At 35.0% G+C, this 21,144-nt stretch overlaps 2 protein-coding genes across 3 annotated transcripts in view; both read right to left on the bottom strand.

Moving 5' to 3' along the window:
• Window positions 1-6,365: 6,365 nt before the first annotated feature.
• LOC145726100 (uncharacterized) lies at window positions 6,366-9,522 on the bottom strand. The gene has a single exon (XM_081975047.1). The coding sequence runs from the start codon at window positions 9,308-9,310 to the stop codon at window positions 7,247-7,249; it is 2,064 nt and encodes a 687-aa protein (XP_081831173.1). The 5' UTR covers window positions 9,311-9,522; the 3' UTR covers window positions 6,366-7,246.
• Window positions 9,523-9,655: 133 nt separating this feature from the next.
• Window positions 9,656-21,144, bottom strand: part of LOC145726105 (uncharacterized) — a 58,261-nt gene continuing 46,772 nt past the window's right edge. Inside the window, exon 2 of one of the 2 annotated variants that reach the window (XM_081975053.1) lies at window positions 9,656-20,541. In XM_081975053.1, coding sequence (XP_081831179.1) covers window positions 12,937-13,974 — 1,038 coding nt within the window. In that variant the 5' untranslated portion in view covers window positions 13,975-20,541 and the 3' untranslated portion in view covers window positions 9,656-12,936. Of the gene's footprint in view, window positions 21,097-21,144 lie in introns of both variants that reach the window. The other variant, XM_081975052.1, reaches the window with a different exon arrangement.

The following is a 21,144-nucleotide window of genomic DNA, read 5'->3' on the forward strand; positions in this document are numbered from 1 at the left end:
AGTGCCATCAAAAATGCAGAAGATGTCATCAACGCATCTCCTGTAGAAAAGAATTTTGGAAAATAAAGGAGATTTATTAAGAGATAATTCAATGTCTGACATAAAAATTTCTGATAAAAGAGGAGAGAGACCTGAGCCCATGGCCAGGCCGTCAGTCTGAGCATAAAATTTGTCTTTAAACTGAAAAAAGTTTTGATTAATGACGAGTGAAACCAGAGCAATTATGTCATTAATGACAGATGGGGGAAGATTACCGGGTTGAGAGAGAATATTTTCGAGGAGGGGGATGCATTGTGTGGGGGGAATACTGGGAAACAAGCTGGACACGTCAAATGAGACCATAAGTGCTGTAGATGGTACGTTAATGTCTGAGTCTGAGTTGACCGCAAAGTTCAGTAGAGTTTTTGATAGCATAACCATTCCGCGAGGCGGTGACATGGCGAGTTACAAAAAGAGACCACAGGTCTGATTGGAGTGTTCAACTTGTGGATGTTAGGTAATCCATAGAGTTTAGGGACTGAAGGATTGACAGGGAGAAGTCTATATTTGTTACAGTTCAAAGAGGAGAGGGTGGTTTGTGCTGTGTTGATGACTGATTTAAACTTTCTAAAGAGAGAAATTTGTAAAGTGGGGATGTAGATAAAACCTGGAAGGAGGAAGTATTAAAAAAATCAAAAACCTTAGTGTCATATTGTTCCCTGTCCATCACCACCACGCGTTACCCTTGTCCGCCCTGGTTACCATCAGGTCATTGTCTTTTATTTTGCGACGTAGAGACGTGACATTTTTGTTGAGATTTGAAGGAAGTGGGGTTTGTGTTTGTTCGGAAAGTTGGCGGTGGTATTTGTTTAAATAAGAAGCACATGAGGAACGCAGGGGTCCCTCAGAGATGACTAAGATGATTTTCTATGTTTGCGGCAAGGATCTGTAAGTCAAGTGCTCTCGGTTGAAGATTATAGTTAAATTTCAAACCCAAGTTCAGAATCTCAAGATCAGAACGAAATTGGACAAGTTGAGTGTGCACGTGTTGTGTAACGGCGCATGTCGGCCCTTTTAGAGAAAGAACCACAAGGTCTTTCACACGCGCACTCGGAAGCAGTTACTACTCGACTTCCACGCTGACCATACCTTATCTACTTGTACCCATAATCATGTGATATTTGTGAACCTGTGATTCTAGTCCCAAATATAATCGAAGTGATCAAGCACATGTGAGTTTTCTTAATCTTGTGTAGTTATGCACCGAGTGCATGCTACAACAGGAATGAAAAACGAAACGAGACTAATATTTTTCAACCTGATCAAAAGGTTTACATTAAGAAACACATAAGACAAAAAAGTGCTAATAAATATTCTAAGCTTGTTAAATTAACTGGAACCAACCCTGTAAGAAAGGTAGTTTCTACCGAACGACAACCAAAGGTTCACATGTCTAATTTAAGACGACCTCTGAAAAAACATACTCATTCGACTAATTCTTGGATTTCAATTTCAGATTAACTGGAATTCTCGGATTTGAAGACAAAATTGCCATCAAGAAACTTGATAACAATCCTGGAATAATTCCACTAAAACTAGGATCAGCAAGTTTAGAAAAATATTCTCACGAACTCATACATTTATACGATTTAAATCCAATCATTACAGAAATTAATAAACTAATAAATACTTCAACAACTTGTAAAAACAAATGAAGATTATCAATTTGAGATTTCTAATTATCTAAAAATCGTTAAATTTGGCGAAAATAGAGTCGAAACAAAACTTTCTGAAATTTTGCCTCAACCTCAAAGAACAAAACGAGGACTAATCAATGCACTGGGATCGATTTTCAAATCAATCACAGGTAACTTAGATTATACAGATGGCGAATGATATGATAAATTGATTAACCAAGTTCAAACAAATCAAATTACATTATCAAAACAATACGTACGCAAAAGTCTCTAACCGTAGCTTTAATAGATAAATTTAACGAAACGGTTCAGCAGATAAGGCATAACGAGAAATTACTTGAAACACGACTTCGTCAGATTTCATTATTTGTGGAAACGCAAACTCAACGTGAGAACGCGAATATGATAACCGACGTTGCTAACCAACTGATAAACATGTTTGAAATGTTCACATTAATTTTGCAAGACATAGAAAACTCTATCTCATTTTCTATGCTACGACAAATGCATTCCTCTATAATTAACACAGCTGATTTATATGACGAATTGTTTAACACAGCAGTTCTTGGAAAAGGATGAATTTTCTTTGAAATTAACTAAGAATACTATGAGTTTATTTATTAAATACATCAGTATTAAAAGCTTTATCTATCAAAACAAAGTTGTATATGTACTTCGAATACCAATCTCATTTTCTGAAATTTTAAATATTATCACTTATACCCAAGTCCTATACTAACTGAGAGTCAGTTTCAAGTTATAGTACCGCGTAATAAGTACTTAATAAAAAACCAATTGTAATTTGCATATTCAAACAACCCTTGCAAAGAAATATATTGTCACGTTTAGGGGGTAGCGCAGGAACAGAAACAACAAACGTAGTACAAGCATGACTTCTTTATTCGGCGCTGCATAACTCTTAGTATTGAGCATTTCTTTTGCGCAAATCTAGACATCAAACCTTTAAAGGCAAACAATCCCTGTGAAATCCAGCTGTTGGAAATAAAAGATACTTCAAATTGCCAAAAAAAAGCCAATCAATCTATCTGGCACAATGAGCACACGATTATAAACTCTAAACTAATGAAGAAACGTTCAAATTGAAATGCAATTCACAAAATTAAGTTCAACGACTTATCATGGGAACGAGTACTTGTTCGAAGTACCTGCAAGCTGCCGATTTAGTTCATCAAAAGGCACAGTAACCAACATCAAGCTTTTTGTTAACCAAACTCAACCTATTTTCAAAAAGAAATAGTAGTCCATATCCTTTCAGTGGAGTTGTACAAGTACAAAAGGAAGGGAATGACACGCAGTCGTCTCCACAATACTTTATTTCGACCTTCAAAAGGTAAGGCCTGCTCTACTAGTTTCGGACATATTGTCGCAGATTCCAACATTTACATTCACCATACATATCGTACAATACACTGAATAATCGTTTATGTCAGCAAGTCTGGTAGGAATTTGGGTCAATCGACGAGTATTTATTCAGCAAGGCTGGCCATCTAAAATCACTGGTCTCCGGGTTGGTCGGCGAGCAACATTCCCTAACTTGAAGTGGTGGGTCGGCTCGCTACCCTCTTAGGATCCCAGGCTGAAAAGAGAAGGGTTCTCTCTCTCGCTGAAGTGACCGTCAGAACCCTTAACCCTGTCAGTTGTTTACTTGGTCCTTTGGTCACATCGTACAAGAACACCTTGCGTGCCCCTTTACGGTGTAGCTGAATGGCTAAAACCAAACTCACCCTCCCCGAACTTCCATGCGCTCAACGACGATTACGGCCGTGTTGGTCCTTCTATTCTGGGGGTAAGAATAACCCCTCTTTAGTGTTTGGTATATTTTTATAATAAACGAGGCTTGCCAGTGACCTAAGTTGTTTCTCTACCATCCCGCACTACGCACCCCTTGAACGTGACAATATAAATGGCCATCTTCAGGAGCTCAACTCGACAATCAATGCGCCGGCTGTCTTTTTAGAAAGGGGGAGACAGTGAGACCCATGTTATAAAGATTTTGTGAATTTAAATAGTTGTTTAAAGGTGGGAATAAAGCTGATTATGGAGAAAAAACTGACACTACATATTTAATTGAAAAAAACAAAAACTTAAATTAGACCCATTTTTAAGGGCTTGGTTAGACCCTATGGGGAGAAAAAGATAAGTTTAGATTTAATCCACCATCCACGGCAGAGGCGATTGCGTCATTCCCTTCCTTTTGTCAACCTATTTATATTTCCTGACCTGGTCTACAAACCATCTAATCAACACAAAGTGCCCAAAAACTTCATGAAAATTCAACTCACCGAAGACATGAATCTTGATGACCTAAAATCAATAAAAATTCAAATGTTGAATAATAAGCCGTTTCTATCTACAGAAACAATCTTACATTATTAATACCTTAAGTACTTGTATTATATGAGGTTGTTAGTATAATGTTACAAAGGCGGCATGACCACCTGCGGGTTTCCTGAAATGGAAGTTCTTTTAACAATACTATTTATGGACAAGTCCCGGTATCATCGGAAAAGCATGGGCTAAGAAGTTCGGGACACGATAAAAGTTAACTACGGGTCATATAGGAAGGACATTCTAGAATCCATGAACCATACGTATACATACGAGAGGCATTTCAAAAGTAAGGGACGTTTTAACAAAATAAAAAATGCTTTATAAATCAAATTTTCACGTTTTCTTTTTGATCGGACCTTTGTTTACTTCTCTACATAATTTCTCTACAAGTGCATGGAATTAAATGGCGGTCTCCACGATCCACGATCTACAATCTCCACAAAATATTTATTAGTACAACATGTTTTGAGTTTATAAATTACTCATGTTCAGGGGCTACAAAATATATAGTATGTTTAATTCAAAATAAAACCGTCAGGACATCAGAACCTAAAGCTAGACACATGTCTGCTGGCTGATATTCTAAAAAAAAAACAGCATTTTTTAGCAACTATTAGATTGTACTCTATGTCTCCACGCCAGTTCTGGGATTTTTTGAGCAACGTTTTTTCCCCTTTGTAGAATATAAAACACCAAGCATTACATTCCCTTTGAATACTTAACTTTGCAAACTGGGTTATGCTGCCCCCCTTGTAGAATGACAGCCAGCAGACAGTTGTCTAACTTGAGGTAAGCTTCTGATGTCTTGGCGGTTTTATTTTTATTTAACATACTATATATTTTGTAGCCCCTGAAGATGAGTAATTTATAAACTCAAAACATGTTGTACTAATAAATATTTTGTGGAGATCGACTTTGTGCTCTTTTACTTACACTTAAAATCAAAATGTTGTAGAACCTCTACATTCTTGGAATTTAAGAAAAGGCAACGGGTAATTCCCATTTTGTATGGTTAGGAAAAGCCCACCAACAACTTGGGTAAGTTTAAAGTGCAATTTTGCTTATTAGTACTCACTTGTGCAAATTGCTATTGTCAGCTTAACTTGATTGACTGTCATTGTAACGCATAGAGCATGTTTTTTAGCCTTTCTGGTTTCACCTCCAGTTTGTCACAAACAAAACATCAATCTCAGAATTATTTCACTGAACACTGGCTCGACATACACCAACACACTTGCGATCAACCCACACTGAAAAATTGACCTGCCCTGATTAACAGGCACACTCAAGCCAGCCTAAGCACCTTTATAAAGAGTATACAGGGAGTACTGTTAAGTTTCAATAAGGTCAGTATAATTTTAATCAATCGTACTGGTCATAAATACAATTTACCAATTTATACACAAACTGCTGACTTAAAGAGTTATTTCAGTTTTCTTTCTTTAAAGCGTTCTTTCAACGATTTTTGAGTTGTAAGATCACACTAACGGGTCCAAGCAAGGTTAAGGGCGGACACAACGAATTTTCATCTTCAGAGTAAATTTAAACTAATATGTCTAATAGGTATAATAAAACAAATAAGCATGGAAAACATTGTACTTACAGTAACTCATGCTGATTGAAGGGCCAAGCTGGTACCACCTAGATTAACTGGACTGGCAATACACGAAAATAATTTTGAAGTTAAAACCAACACAAAACGACTCTGGATTTGAACACACTTGAATCTTGAATTTGGTATCTTGGATCCCCCTCCAAAAGAAGTCATGTTATATGCAACGTCACACTAGTTGCAACACAACCGCCGGCTCTTCTGGACCAGACGAATATTTTGATCTCATTAGACAGACCAAATTAGGAATTAATCCCATTGGCTAATCGGTGCCATGCAGACCGGTACGTCTGTTTTAGGCGCGTCAAAGGAACGACCGCCGGCTCTTCTGGGCACCACATCTCGAAAAGTACATGTGGATTCGTCATCTCACATGAAGCTACGCCTTTCCGATGTTTTTCTAGTTTTATAAATTTGTTTGTTTTACACGAAGTTCCACCTTTTCGGTGTCCTTCTAATTCAAAGAATTTACCGTCGGCGTGGCTAAGTTCTTGTGCAGTTGCAGTCGCCTAGTTTGATTCGCCTATATGACTCAATTCCGTATGTAGCAATATACATTTTTGTATGACTTGTATAATTTTGAGTGTATACAGCACCTGTTTTGAAGGCGGGAAAGACTAGTTCCTGTCTAGTTTCTGGTTGCTAGAGCTAACAAACCGGGAAGTAAAAACCTGCTGTACTTACCGTTCAGCTGAACGGGAAGTAACAGTCAGGATTAAAGGAAATTTGTTAGAATACTTTCATTTTATTTAAGAATTAAGATGATTTTGTTGAAATCGTACAAAAAATAGTGTAAGCATCACGAACAGTATAATAACTATACTGATCTCGAACAAATTCGAGGATTCGCTCAGCCTCCAAACTTTGTCACCGATCAGTAAAGCTTACTTACTGTTCTTACTGATACTTAATATACTATATGCAGGCGAAGAAGACTACAAGACTACACTTTCTCTACCACAGTCTAAAACCACTCACAGCTATGAGATAGCTAAGAAAAAACCTAGGTAAAAAGTATACTAAACCTTAACATAATAACATACTAAACCTTAACATAATAAAATAACTTTTAATTAAATTCAAACTTTGCAAAGATTATCAGACTATGAAGGTTTTCACGGCCGGTTAAAACTGAATTACAAAAGTTATCCGTGCTTATAAGCCGTGGTCCAATGGAATTTTTTCCTGACGTTTCGTCCACATCTGCGGCGGACATTATCAAAGGCGATGACGTAACGGTCGAAGTGCTCTTCCGTACCTCTCGACGATGACTGAAAGAAATAAATTCCATTGGACCACGGCTTATAAGCCCGGATTATTTTTGTATTTCAGTTTGCAAAGATTATTTGCCAAAATGTTCTCATTTAAGTGTACTCTCTTTTATTGGTGTGAATCCTCAAATAGACATTTAACTTACATCTACGCCTAAAACGCTATCAACAATCCTTAAATTTAAATGATATTTTACCGGTACAATTAAAGAACTTAGTTGTGTAAAACATTTACCACAATCATTACATTTAAATAGTTTTTACCGGTGTGAATCCTAAAGTGTTGTACATTTAACTCACATCTACGTGTAAAACGTTTTCCATAATCCTTACATTTAAATGACTTCACCGGTGTGAATCTTCATATGTAATTTTAAAGAAGATTGTTGTGTAAAATATTTACCACAAACATTACATTTAAATGTTTTTTCACAGGAATGAACCCTCGTATGTTGATTTAACGAAGATTGATGTGTAAAACATTTACGACAATCATCACATTTAAATGGTTTTTCACCGGTGTGAATCCTCATATGTACATTTAAATCAGATTTACGGTTAAAAAGTTTTCCACAATCTTTACATTTAAATAGTTTTTCACCGGTGTGAATTCTCCTATGTACATTTAAAGTAGATAGTTGTGTAAAATATTTACCACAATCATCACATTTGAATGGCTTTTCACCGGTGTGAATCCTCGTATGGCAATTTAACGAAGATTGATGTGTAAAACATTTACGACAATCATCACATTTAAATGGTTTTTCACCGGTGTGAATCCTCATATGTACATTTAAATCAGATTTACGGTTAAAAAGTTTTCCACAATCTTTACATTTAAATAGTTTTTCACCGGTGTGAATTCTCCTATGTACATTTAAAGTAGATAGTTGTGTAAAATATTTACCACAATCATCACATTTGAATGGTTTTTCACCGGTGTGAATCATCGTATGGTAATTTAACGAAGATTGATGTGTAAAACATTTACCACAATCATCACATTTGAATGGTTTTTCACCGGTGTGAATCCTCGTATGGTAATTTAACGAAGATTGATGTGTAAAACATTTACGACAATCATCACATTTAAATGGTTTTTCACCGGTGTGAATCCTCATATGTACATTTAAATCAGATTTACGGTTAAAAAGTTTTCCACAATCTTTACATTTAAATAGTTTTTCACCGGTGTGAATTCTCCTATGTACATTTAAAGTAGATAGTTGTGTAAAATATTTACCACAATCATCACATTTGAATGGTTTTTCACCGGTGTGAATCCTCGTATGGTAATTTAACGAAGATTGATGTGTAAAACATTTACGACAATCATCACATTTAAATGGTTTTTCACCGGTGTGAATCCTCATATGTACATTTAAATCAGATTTACGGTTAAAAAGTTTTCCACAATCTTTACATTTAAATGGGTGTTCACCGGTGTGCAATCTCATATGTACATTTAAATCATCTTTACGGTTAAAAAGTTTTCCACAATCTTTACATTTAAATGGTCTTTCACCGGTGTGAATCCTCATATGTACATTTAAATCAGATTTACGGTTAAAAAGTTTTCCACAATCTTTACATTTAAATGGGTGTTCACCGGTGTGCAATCTCATATGTACATTTAAATCATCTTTACGGTTAAAACGTATTCCACAATCTTTACATTTAAATAGTTTTTCACCGGTGTGAATCCTCATATGTATATTTAAGTCACCACTACGCGTAAAGCTTTTCCCACAAACATTACACTTAAATGGTCTTTCACCGGTGTGAATCCTCATATGTACATTTAAAGAAGATTGTTTTGTAAAATATTTACCACAATCATCACATTTAATTGGTCTTAAACGGTTATTCAAATAACAACTTTTTGCAAATCGTTTTTGGTATCTGTCACATTTACAGGCATCTATGTGCCTTATAAGAGATTTTTTACGCGAAAAAAACTTTCCACACTTATAGCAGCCATATTTTTGGCTTTCTAAATTAGTTGCCAAATGGACGTTGAAATCAGATTTTGATTTAAAACGTTTGTTACAGTACTTGCAATAATATGTTTTTCCATATGTCTTAAGAACATTGTCCGAATCATGAGTCTTAGAATGTTTTTCACTTTCGCAATCTTTCAAACTTAAGTTTGTTTCTATAACTTTACCATCTTGTTCATGTGTTGAGTCTTTGGAAACAAACTTACTGTAATTGGAATAATTACTTTGTTCTCTTTCATCAGTCTCTAGAATATTGGTCTCATATTGGGCGCCTGATGAGTGATTTGTTATAACGATGTTTCTATGACAGCTTTTCTGGTGATGTTTATATTCGTCTAAGTTGTAAAACTCCAAAGAACATTCTTCGCATTCATATTCAGGATTGGGTTCATAGTCCATGTTGTGTTCAATAACATGAACCACAAATTCCAATTTAGTTTCAAATTGCCGGTGACACCGTTCGCAGGCATACTTGCATGTTTCTTGATGTTGGTGGAATTTTACCTCGTAAAGATCATTAAAAAAATCTAGACATGTCAAACATTTGTAATCGAATATCCTGACTTTGTGATCAACCGCTTCTACAGTCAGCAAATTTTTCCTAAAAAAAAATCTGTATTATTATGGATCCACAATCCGTTTACAAAATGTTCAATTTACTCATAACTTCATAACAAAACATTGTGCCTGCCAAAAGTTACGAATATTGAAATAAAAGTAGGAAATTGAAAATAAAACAATTACTTCTTGTGTACTCTAATACTGTTTATTACATCTTAGATTATTACTACTGCGCCTTTATGCAAGTCGAGTAATCATTAACTTACTATTATTACTAAACTGCACAAAAACTAAATATTAAAATCTACTACATTTTAATCACTTGCGATATGACAAAAAACACCACTTGCAAGTTGAAAGAACCGCACCATCACAAAATTCTTCATCTTTAACATCTTCATCTAGTAACGATCATTCCTTGGCCACTTTGATTAATTGAAATTCTATATTTTCTTACAGGTAATGCTAAAGCTAAATATTCAATGTAGGTATGCAATGTGTAAAGATTACTGTGTAAAGATTACTTTACACATTGCATACATATTTATAATGTTATATACTTAATAGTAAATTTATTTGTAATGTTAAAGCTTCAGCTAAAGTTAAAATTGCTGCCCTAAACCGACTTTTAGAAGTAAATCTGATTAGAAAAATACAACAACTTACGGTTAGACTTGTTTTGGATATTTTGTTATTTATTATTTATTAGAAGATGACCGGATTCTAAGGTGGCTCAAGCATCAAGAAAACTTCTTTGTCCACATAAGAGTCATGGTAGGTCATACAAAGGCTGGTTATGAGGATTAAGATTTTCTGAAATTTAGGGAAAAACGTGAGGTCACTATATAGAATTTCCCTAAATTTAGGAAAAAGTGCACAACTTGGTAACACCGCATCCGAGGAGTGTCCCAAACTTACCCCCCTAATACAAACGTTCAACCCTCTAGGCCACAAAATAATGGAGCTACCCATTTAACCCCATGTAAAATGCAAATCTACAAAACAACTACTTTTGGACATGACCCGGTATCATTAAACTTGGATCGGCGCATCCGATGGAATGTTCGCGATACAATAAACGTTTACTAGACGTATAGCAAGAACATTCTGTGCATACAGGAAAGTTTGAGAATCGATCACCCACACATACCTATATAAACCGACCGAGCCGACGGACAGTTGTGAAATAACAATGGCGCGATAAAGCAAAGAACGAAGTAGTGAAAAGTGATAAAAGTGACCTAGTGGTTTAAAAGTAGTGTTGTAAATAGTTGTGTAATTCTTATTTAAAGTCTGTTGACTTTATTCAAAGTCTCACTTATCAAAAGAACCCAGTAAAGTGTAACAATATAAAGAACTTTCTAATGAAGAAATCAACAAGAATATCCAAAGGACCCTGAGAAATTACAATACTAATCTGATCAAAGCTACAATTGAGAATAACATAAGTATGAAAGTTCTGAGATCCAGCGGAAGACCAAGACTTGCAAAAATGAAGAACCAAGATGGCATTGTAGTCAGCAAACCGAAGCGAAATAACTGCTATAGTCGAGGACTTCTACAAACATTTATACAGTTCAGGAAATCAAACAGAAAATCAGGACCAAAGAAGGAAAATAAAGAATGTGGGATCGGAGGAGGTTCTCGAAATAGATAATGGAGAACTGCTGGCAGCACTACACAAAATGAACAACAGAAAAAACACAGGAGAGGATCAAATTACCAGCGAAATGATCAAAATGGGAAACGAGATATTGCTGGATAAGGTACGAGTCCTACTAAATAAATGTATAACCGAAGAAAGAATAGAATTCCGAACAAATGGCAAAATGCTATAAGAAAGGAGACAGAAAAAATATAGAAATAGAGATGAAATTAAGATTCAAACTTAAATCCCATATGAGTTCCCTAGAAACCTGAAAAGAAAACTATTTGAATCCTGTGTATTGCCAGTGCTCACATATGGACTCGAGAAAATGCCCGTTACACACAAATCCGCTGACAAATTACAAACTACCTACACGAAGAGCAATGTAGAGGACAATGCTCAAAATATCCCTGAGAAACAGAGTTCGAAATGATGAAATTCTTAGAAGAACTGGGGTAATGAATGTGATGAGACACGTGGCAAGAATGAAATTGGAATGGGCCGGCCATATAGCAAGACATGACCAACAAAAACGTAGGTTTCTTCCAAACAAAATTTTTGAAGAGACCTACATACAGGAGTGGATCAACACAGGCTGAAGAAGAGAAGAGAGATTATCAATCACTAAACCACTCAAATCTCAATGTTTAATATAACGAAGTGTGGTTTAGGTCAATATGTCGGGCCGTTTTCCTTAGCGTACTGTGTCACAGGAAATATCGATTCACCGTTATTGCAGTCTGTTGCAATCCAAGTGGCGGTTGAAGAACTAATTCCCATACAGTCGTCTGGACGGTATCAGAAGAAGTTCAAGAAATTGAGCGAGTGGCGGAAAACTTTTAACGTAAGCGAGTCGGTAAATGAGAATATTGTCCTGGCCTATCTGTTGGACATGGTAAGATTCGAGAATGACTTTTTTTAGAGTAAAAGAAATAATGTTTAATTCTTGAGCTAGTTATTTTTGTAAACAAAATATTTCAAATAAGTTAATTTCGTTCTTAAAATGGTTATTTTTAGTTGAAGAAATCGAAGAGTCTCACACTGTAGTCCAAGTATTCTATGCTGAAATCCATACTCGTTGTCCATGAAAACGTGGACATCTCTACATTCTCGAAAGTTATAGCGAAAAAATAATCCATTGGTAATCAACCCATTCAGTCGAAGATACTATCAAGGGAACACATCGACAGATTTATGCAAGATGCGTCAACGGAGACATTTTTATTGATAAAAATCACGTCTCATAAACATACCAGAAAAGGCATTCTTCAAATATTAAAGAAAAGGCAGATGTATAAAACAAAGAGTGGGGATTCATTCGATTGGAGGAGCACCCCAAAAAATTGTCGAATTTCTCAATTTCGATAGCCTTAACAATGCACAAGCCATTGTTTCAGACGGACGTCTGCAACACTTCTATAGCCAACGCTCGCGTCGACATTAATATCTTAAAAAGTTACGGTGAATGGAAGAGCAACACTGTGGCGGGAAAATACGTAGAAGAGTCTATGAAAACAAAAACAAAGGTCTCCAGATTGATTGAAAGGAGAGAAACTTTTATGGAAGTTTTCCAAAGTCTTCAGTAGTCGTAAATTAAAGTGGTCTTGTTGCTCATCTTAATCCTGCTTAATAATATTATTGTTATAAAGAAAATGTTTGATAAAAATAAGCCTCGTTTTTGTAAAATAGCAAAATTTCGTAATGTAACAAGTAACGTAATGAATCGTTTCCCTGAGAAACAGAAGTCAACGTAATAGAGTATATTAACGTAATTAAAGAACTTAGTTGTGTAAAACATTTACCATAATCCTTACATTTAAAGGACTTCACCGGTGTGAATCTTCAAATGTAATTTTAAAGAAGATTGTTGTGTAAAATATTTACCACAAACATTACATTTAAATGTTTTTTCACAGGAATGAATCCTCGTATGTTGATTTAACGAAGATTGATGTGTAAAGCATTTATCACAACCATTACATTTAAATGGTTTTTCACCGGTGTGAATCCTCATATGTACATTTAAATCAGATTTACGGTTAAAAAGTTTTCCACAATCTTTACATTTAAATGGTTTTTCACCGGTGTGAATCCTCATATGTTCATTTAAATCACATTTACGCTTAAAACGTTTTTCACAATCTTTACATTTAAATGGTATTTCACCGGTGTGAATCCTCATATGTACATTTAAATGATCTTTACGGTTAAAACGTTTTCCACAATCTTTACATTTAAATGGTTTTTCACCGGTGTGAATCCTCATATGTGCATTTAAGCCACCTCTACGCGTAAAACTTTTCCCACAAACCTTACACTTAAATGGTCTTTCACCGGTGTGAATACTCATATGTACATTTAAATCATCTTTACGGTTAAAACGTTTTTCACAATCTTTACATTTAAATGGTTTTTCACCGGTGTGAATCCTCATATGTACATTTAAATCATCTTTACGGTTAAAACGTTTTTCACAATCTTTACATTTAAATGGTTTTTCACCGGTGTGAATCCTCATATGTACATTTAAATGACTTTTATGGCAAAAAAGTTTTCCACAATCCTTACATTTAAATGGTTTTTCACCGGTGTGAATTCTCCTATGTACATTTAAAGTAGATAGTTGTGTAAAATATTTACCACAATCATCACATTTGAATGGTTTTTCACCGGTGTGAATCCTCATATGTTCATTTAAAGAAGATAGTTGTGTAAAATATTTACCACAATCATCACATTTAAATGGTTTTTCACCGGTGTGAATCCTCATATGTGTCTTTAAATTAGATGGACGTGTAAAACATTTATCACAACCATTACATTTAAATGGTTTTTCACCGGTGTGAATCCTCATATGTATATTTAAAGAGGATTGTTTTGTAAAATATTTACCACAATCATCACATTTAATTGGTCTTTCACAGTTATTCGAATAACAACTTTTTGCATCGTCACATTTACAGGCATCTATGTGCCTTATAAGAAATTTTTTAAGCGAAAAAAACTTTCCACACTTATAGCAGCCATATTTTTGGCTTTCTAAATTAGTTGCCAAATGGACGTTGAAGTCAGATTTTGATTTAAAACTTTTGTTACAGTACTTGCAGTAATATGTTTTTCCATCTGTCTTAAGAACATTGTCCGAATCATGATTCTTATAATGTTTTTCACTTTCGCAATCTTTCAAACCTAAGTTTGTTTCTGTAACTTTACCATCTTGTTCATGTGTTGAGTCTTCGGAAACAAACTTACTGTAATTGGAATAATTACTTTGTTCTCTTTCTACATTTGAATCAGTCTGTAGAATATTGATGTCATATTGGGCGCCTGATGACTGATTTGATATAACGATTTTTCTATGACAGCTTTTCTGGTGATGTTTATATTCGTCTAAGTTGTAAAACTCCAAAGAACATTCTTCGCATATGAATGCGAATATGAATTCAGAATTTGGTTCATAGTCGATAGTGTGTTCAATAACATGAACCACAATTTCCAGTTTAGTGTCAAATTGCCGGTGACACCGCTCGCAGGCATACTTGCATGTTTCTTGATGTTGGTGCAATTCTACCTCGTAAAGATCATTAAAAAAATCTAGACATGTCAAACATTTGTAATCGAATATCCTGACTTTGTGATCACCCACTTCTACAGTCAGCAAATTTTTCCTAAAAAAAAATCTGTATTATTAGGGATTCACAATCCGTTTACAAAATGTTCAATTTACTCATAACTTCATAACAAAACATTGTGCCTGCCAAAAGTTACGAATATTGAAATAAAAGTAGGAAATTGAAAATAAAACAATTATTTCTTGTGTACTCTAATACTGTTTATTACATCTTAGATTATTACTACTGCGCCTTTATGCAAGTCGAGTAATCATTAACTTACTATTATTACTAAACTGCAAAAAAAAACTAAATATTAAAATCTACTACATTTTAATCACTTGCGATATGACTAAAAACATCACTTGCAAGTTGAAAGAACCGCACCATCACAAAATTCTTCATCTTCATCTAGTAACGATCATTCTTTGGCTACTTTGATTAATTGAAATTCTATATTTTCTTACAGGTAATGCTAAAGCTAAATATTCAATGTAGGTATGCAATGTGTAAAGATTAAAATTAGCTTTATTTTTAGAAATTATCTTGAACGTATATTACAAAAAAAAATGCATTCATTAATGTTACACATTTAATAGTAAATGGATTAATAGGAAATTTATTTGTAATGTTAAAGCTTCAGCTAAAGTTAAAATTGCTGTCCTAAACTGACTTTTTCTACAAACATTCAATAATGATGCATTTTTCGCTTTCAAATCTCAACGAAAAGTTACCGTTTACTGAGGAGTTTACTTTATCGCTCGTTGCCAAGGGTAGCGAGCGATAAAAACTTTTTCGCTTGCTGTCCAGAGCAACGGCCACAATGCATGTCATTATTGGAAATGTCAGTGTCACCAGCTTGATGTCAGTATTCAATTGTGTATAGTTTTGATCCTGTTTTTGAGTACCTACGCAGTAAGGTTAGTTGTATTAGATATTTAGCGATGTTTGTAGAAAAAATATTGTTTGTATTACGCGCACAATGTGCCTTTAATGCGCTCGAATGATTGCTGCGCTCTGTTTTGCATCGCGCGGCAAACTTTATTCTCAGCGCATTAAAGTCATACTTTTTGCTCTTAATACATAAATAACTATTTAGAAGTAAATCTGATTAGAAAAATACAACAGCTTACGGTTAGACTTGTCTAACTAAACTTGTCTAATATTTTGTTATTTATTATTTATTAGAAGATGACCGGATTCTAAGGTGGCTCAGGCATCAAGAAAACTTGTCCACATAAGAGTTATGGTGGGTCATACAAAAGCTGGTTATGAGGATTAAGATTTCCTGAAATTCAGGGAAAACCGAGGGGTCACTATATAGAATTTTCCTACATTTAGGAAAAAGTGCACAACTTGGCAACACCGCATCCCAGGAGTATACCAAACTTACCCGCCTAATACAAAGGTTCAACCCTCTAGGCCACAAAATAAGGGAGCTACCCATTTAACCCCATGTAAAATGCAAATCTACAAAACAACTACTTTTGGACATGTTCCGGTATCATTAAACTTGGATCGGCGCATCGGATGGAATGTTCGCGATACAATAAACGTTTACTGGACGTATAGCAAGAACATTCTGTGCATACAGGAAAGTTTGAGAATCGATCACCCACACATACCTATATAAACCGACCGAGCCGACGGACAGTCAGTTGTGAAATAACAGTGGCGCGATAAAGCAAAGAACGAAGTAGTGAAAAGTGACTTTAGTGGTTGAAAAGTAGTGTTGTAAATAGTTGTGTAATTCTTAAATAAAGTCTGTTGAGTTTATTCAAAGTCTCACTTATCAAAAGAACCCAGTAAAGTGTAACACTATAAAGAACTTTCTAATGAAGAAATCAACAAGAATATCCGTTTTACAATACTAATCTGATCAAAGCTACAATTGAGAATAACATAAGTATGAAAGTTCTGAGATCCAGCGGAAGACCAAGACTTGCAAAAATGAAGAACCAAGATGGCATTGTAGTCAGCAACCGAAGCGAAGTAACTGCTATAGTCGAGGACTTCTACAAACATTTATACAGTTCAGGAAATCAAAAAGAAAATCAGGACCAAAGAAGGAAAATAAAGAATGTGGGATCGGAGGAGGTTCTCGAAATAGATAATGGAGAACTGCTGGCAGCACTACACAAAATGAAAAACAGAAAAAACACAGGAGAGGATCAAATTACCAGCGAAATGATCAAAATGGGAAACGAGATATTGCTGGATAAGGTACGAGTCCTACTAAATAAATGTATAACCGAAGAAAGAATAGAATTCCGAACAAATAGCAAAATGCTAAAAAAATATAGAAATAGAGATGAAATTAAAATGCAAACTTAAATCCCATATGAGTTCCCTAGAAACCTGAAAAGAAAACTATTTGAATCCTGTGTATTGCCAGTGCTCACATACGGACTCGAGACAATTCCCGTTACACGCAAATCCGCCGGCAAATTACAAACTACCTACACGAAGAGCAATGTAGAGGACAATGCTCAAAATATCCCTGAGAAACAGAGTTCGAAATGATGAAATTCTTAGAAGAACTGGGGTAATGAATGTGATGAGACACGTGGCAAGAATGAAAGTGGAATGGGCCGGCCATATAGCAAGACATGACCAACAAAAACGTAGGTCTCTTCCAAACAAAATTTTTGAAGAGACCTACATACAGGAGTGGATCAACACAGGCTGAAGAAGAGAAGAGAGATTATCAATCACTAAACCACTCAAATCTCAATGTTTAATATAACGAAGTGTGGTTTAGGTCAATATGTCGGGCCGTTTTCCTTAGCGTACTGTGTCACAGGAAATATCGATTCACCGTTATTGCAGTCTGTTGCAATCCAAGTGGCGATAAAATGGATTCGACTACAGAAGTTTTACAAAAAAGCAATAAAGCGGTTGAAGAACTAATTCCCATACAGTCGTCTGGACGGTATCAGAAGAAGTTCAAGCAATTGAGCGAGTGGCGAAAAACTTTTAACGTAAGCGAGTCGGTAAATGAGAATATTGTCCTGGCCTATCTGTTGGACATGGTAAGAATCGAGAATGACTTTTTTTAGAGTAAAAAATAATGTTTAATTCTTGAGCTAGTTATTTTTGTAAACAAAATATTTCAAATAAGTTAATTTCGTTCTTATAATGGTTATTTTGAGTTGAAGAAATCGAAGAGTCCCACACTGTGGTCCAAGTATTTTATGCTGAAATCCATACTCGTTGTCCATGAAAACGTGGACATCTCTACATTCTCGAAAGTCATAGCGAAAAAAGAATCCATTGGTAATCAACCCATTCAGTCGAAGATACTATCAAGGGAACACATCGACAGATTTATGCAAGATGCGTCAACGGAGACATTTTTATTGATAAAAATCACGTCTCATAAACATACCAGAAAAGGCATCCCTCATATATTAAAGAAAAGGCAGATGTATAAAACAAAGAGTGGGGATTCATTCGATTGGAGGAGCACCCCAAAAAATTGTCGAATTTCTCAATTTCGATAGCCTTAACAATGCACAAGCCTTTGTTTCAGACGGACGTCTGCAACACTTCTATAGCCAACGCTCGCGTCGACATTAATATCCTAAAAAGTTACGGTGAATGGAAGAGCAACGCTGTGGCGGGAAAATACGTAGAAGAGTCTATGAAAACAAGAACAAAAGTGTCCAGATTGATTTAAAAGAGAGAAACTTTTATGGAAGTTTCCCAAAGTCGTCAGTAGTCGTAAATTAAAGTGGTCTTGTTGCTCATCTTAATCCTGCGGTTTCAAAATATCAAATAATTGAAATTGCTCTATGAGGGTTAATCTTTATAATACGTAGGTGGTAGTAATTTTTGTATACCTATAGGTAATATAATATAATAATGATATTAATGTTATAAAGAAAATGTTTGATAAAAATAAGCCTTGTTTTTGTAAAATAGCAAAATTTCGGTTTCAACCGGGAAAACATTTTTGCCGGACAAGTAACGTAATGAGTCGTTTCCGTGAGTGAAACAGTCAACGTAATAGAGTATATTACGATATATTTAGTATGAAATAAAGGGTTTGATTATATTATGAAAGTTGTTAGTCGCGAACATTATACCAGGTGTCCAAGAGCACCCTGGACATAGGAGATTAACGTGGGAAAATGGTTTTGATTTTTTTTGCGCCTGTACGGTTTATTTAATGGAAAAACGCCGTACCGTAGATTTGACCATTAAGACTGTAAAAGATAACAATGAAATTATTTATAATGTTAATTTGTAAATGACTGAACTATTAAAAAAGAGGAGAAGAGCGAAGTATTGAAAATGTCAAACGTCATTGTTAGGGTGGACGTGTCACTGCGCTGACATAAGTTTAAGTGGTGTAGCTGTACGAATTAACATGTGCTGTTGTTTATCATCAAAATCTTTTTAACCTTTTTTCTAATAAATCCAGTTACTTATTCATTCGGTTGTTCAGTGTTTCTACTAGAAATCCTACTGCGCTACAAAGACGAAAAACGGATCTAAAATTCGGAAATTTTAAATTTCGCGCCAAGCGGTCGTTAAAGAAAGTTTATATCCGGTCGTGCTACCAACCTTTCAAAATCATAACCAATCGCTATCAGTCATTCTGTAATCAAAACATGTTTATTTAGTAATAATTTTGAGTTACTACCCACATAATGCAACGAAAATAAAAATAGATCATGATAAAAATACTTTATCAGTAGCCACAACCCAAAAATCTGGTAAGTTGCGTTTATAACCTCATTCAATGTCGCTACTCAGCTTATTTACTTTGTAGCAGAATTCTTTAAGAAAACAGTGGTTTTGCTTGCAAATATTTAATGAGGACGACCGAATCACCTATCTCAAGCCTCTTCATAACACTACCAAACGATTTAAAGTGATAAAAACAATGGACTAGGAAGGCCTGCAGATGATTGAAGATAAGTTGCTTTACTATACAGGGACCACAAAATAGGGTAAATACTTCCCTCAAAAGTGATGCAATTTAGTGACCTATGTAACTGTTAGTTTTATTGTATCCTGTTTTGTAGTGTTATCAACACACCATAGTGTTTAAGTGGTTTTATATTGTATGATGTTAATAAAAAGGCATTTTTATAACTGATTGTCAATGTTTTTTTCCTAGTTCTACAGGGTAAGGTAAGTACTGATATTTAATTAGCTCCATTAGTTAACTTGAACATCATTCACCTACAAGGATACTTGTAAAATGTCTACTAACCAAAAATTGTTTATTTGCAAGTAATGTGTAACTCGAGTTCACATTTGATTAGTAAAGGTATGTCCTGTGAAATGGTGTATTGAATTAGAAGCAAATTGTTTCTCTTTAGAGACTTTCAATCACTATACATTTCACCTACCTTTGCTAATTTGGAACTCCACTATTATCGAAACAAAGATTAGGTTAGTAAGACAAAGTTGTTTTTAGCATAGCTTGTATGGCAAAAGGTTCACCCACTCACACTCAATCTACTGGAACTGTTTATGTGGTAAGACCAGTTGGTTTTTTGACAATACCTACCCATATATAGTTGGATTTTTACCTTTTGAGAATGACGTCATCTTTTTACATCTTTGTTTATCGCATATCAAACATATGAAATAAACAATTTTAGCAAAAAAGGCACGTTGTTAATTTTGTCGTCCTGTCAAATTAAAAACGTTGACATTTGCTGTCACTTTGATTTAAACGAATATCAAAGGTATAAAAATGCTGCGCTACAATGAGAAGGCCCAAATGCTAATTCTAAATGTGCTGCTTTTTTTCAAGTACGAAAAGAAACAGTTTCCAGATGTCAACTGAAACTCTCATGATCACTCATTTTTCGAAGCATTTGTAGGTTAAAATTTGTGATCTAATTCCAGACATGCGTGTTTTTTCACCTACTTGACGTCATTCTCAAAGGGTAAAATTTTGACTATACAAAAACTTTTGTCACCTGACTGATAATTTGACTGTGTAAGTCCATATTCTGTTCCTAGAAGGGGTTTCTCAGAGGTTTTATAGCCAGTTTAAGATTATTCACATTTCACAGTCCCATCAAATTTTGAGATTTAAGACAGATATCAACACTGAATCATTTTAAGTTTTAGTTGCAACACTGATGAAGACCCTTGCTGATGATAGTCCATGAAGTTAAGCACATTGAAGCTAAATCACACCACTTTTGAAGGAAGTATTTGGCCCCTTTGTTGTTGTCCCTGTACAGTAGGAAACTTATCTTCAAAGATCTGGCTTCATTGTCCACTGTTTTCATCACTTTAAATCGTTTGGTATTGTTATGAAGAGGCTTGAGATAGGTAATTCGGTCATCCTCATTAAAAATTTGCAAGCAAAACCAGTGTTTTCTTAAAGAATTTTGCTACAGAGTAAATAAGTTGAGTAGATCCATTGAATGAGGTTATAAACG

The sequence above is a fragment of the Ips typographus genome, linkage group LG3 (assembly GCF_016097725.1).
Source record: "Ips typographus isolate SLU linkage group LG3, UJ_Ityp_2.0, whole genome shotgun sequence".
Taxonomy (NCBI): Eukaryota; Metazoa; Arthropoda; class Insecta; order Coleoptera; family Curculionidae; genus Ips; species Ips typographus.

Bases quoted from the DNA above. Each gene is read 5' to 3' on its own strand.
- LOC145726100 (XM_081975047.1), bottom strand. From the start codon at position 9,310: ATGGACTATGAACCCAATCCTGAATATGAATGCGAAGAATGTTCTTTG.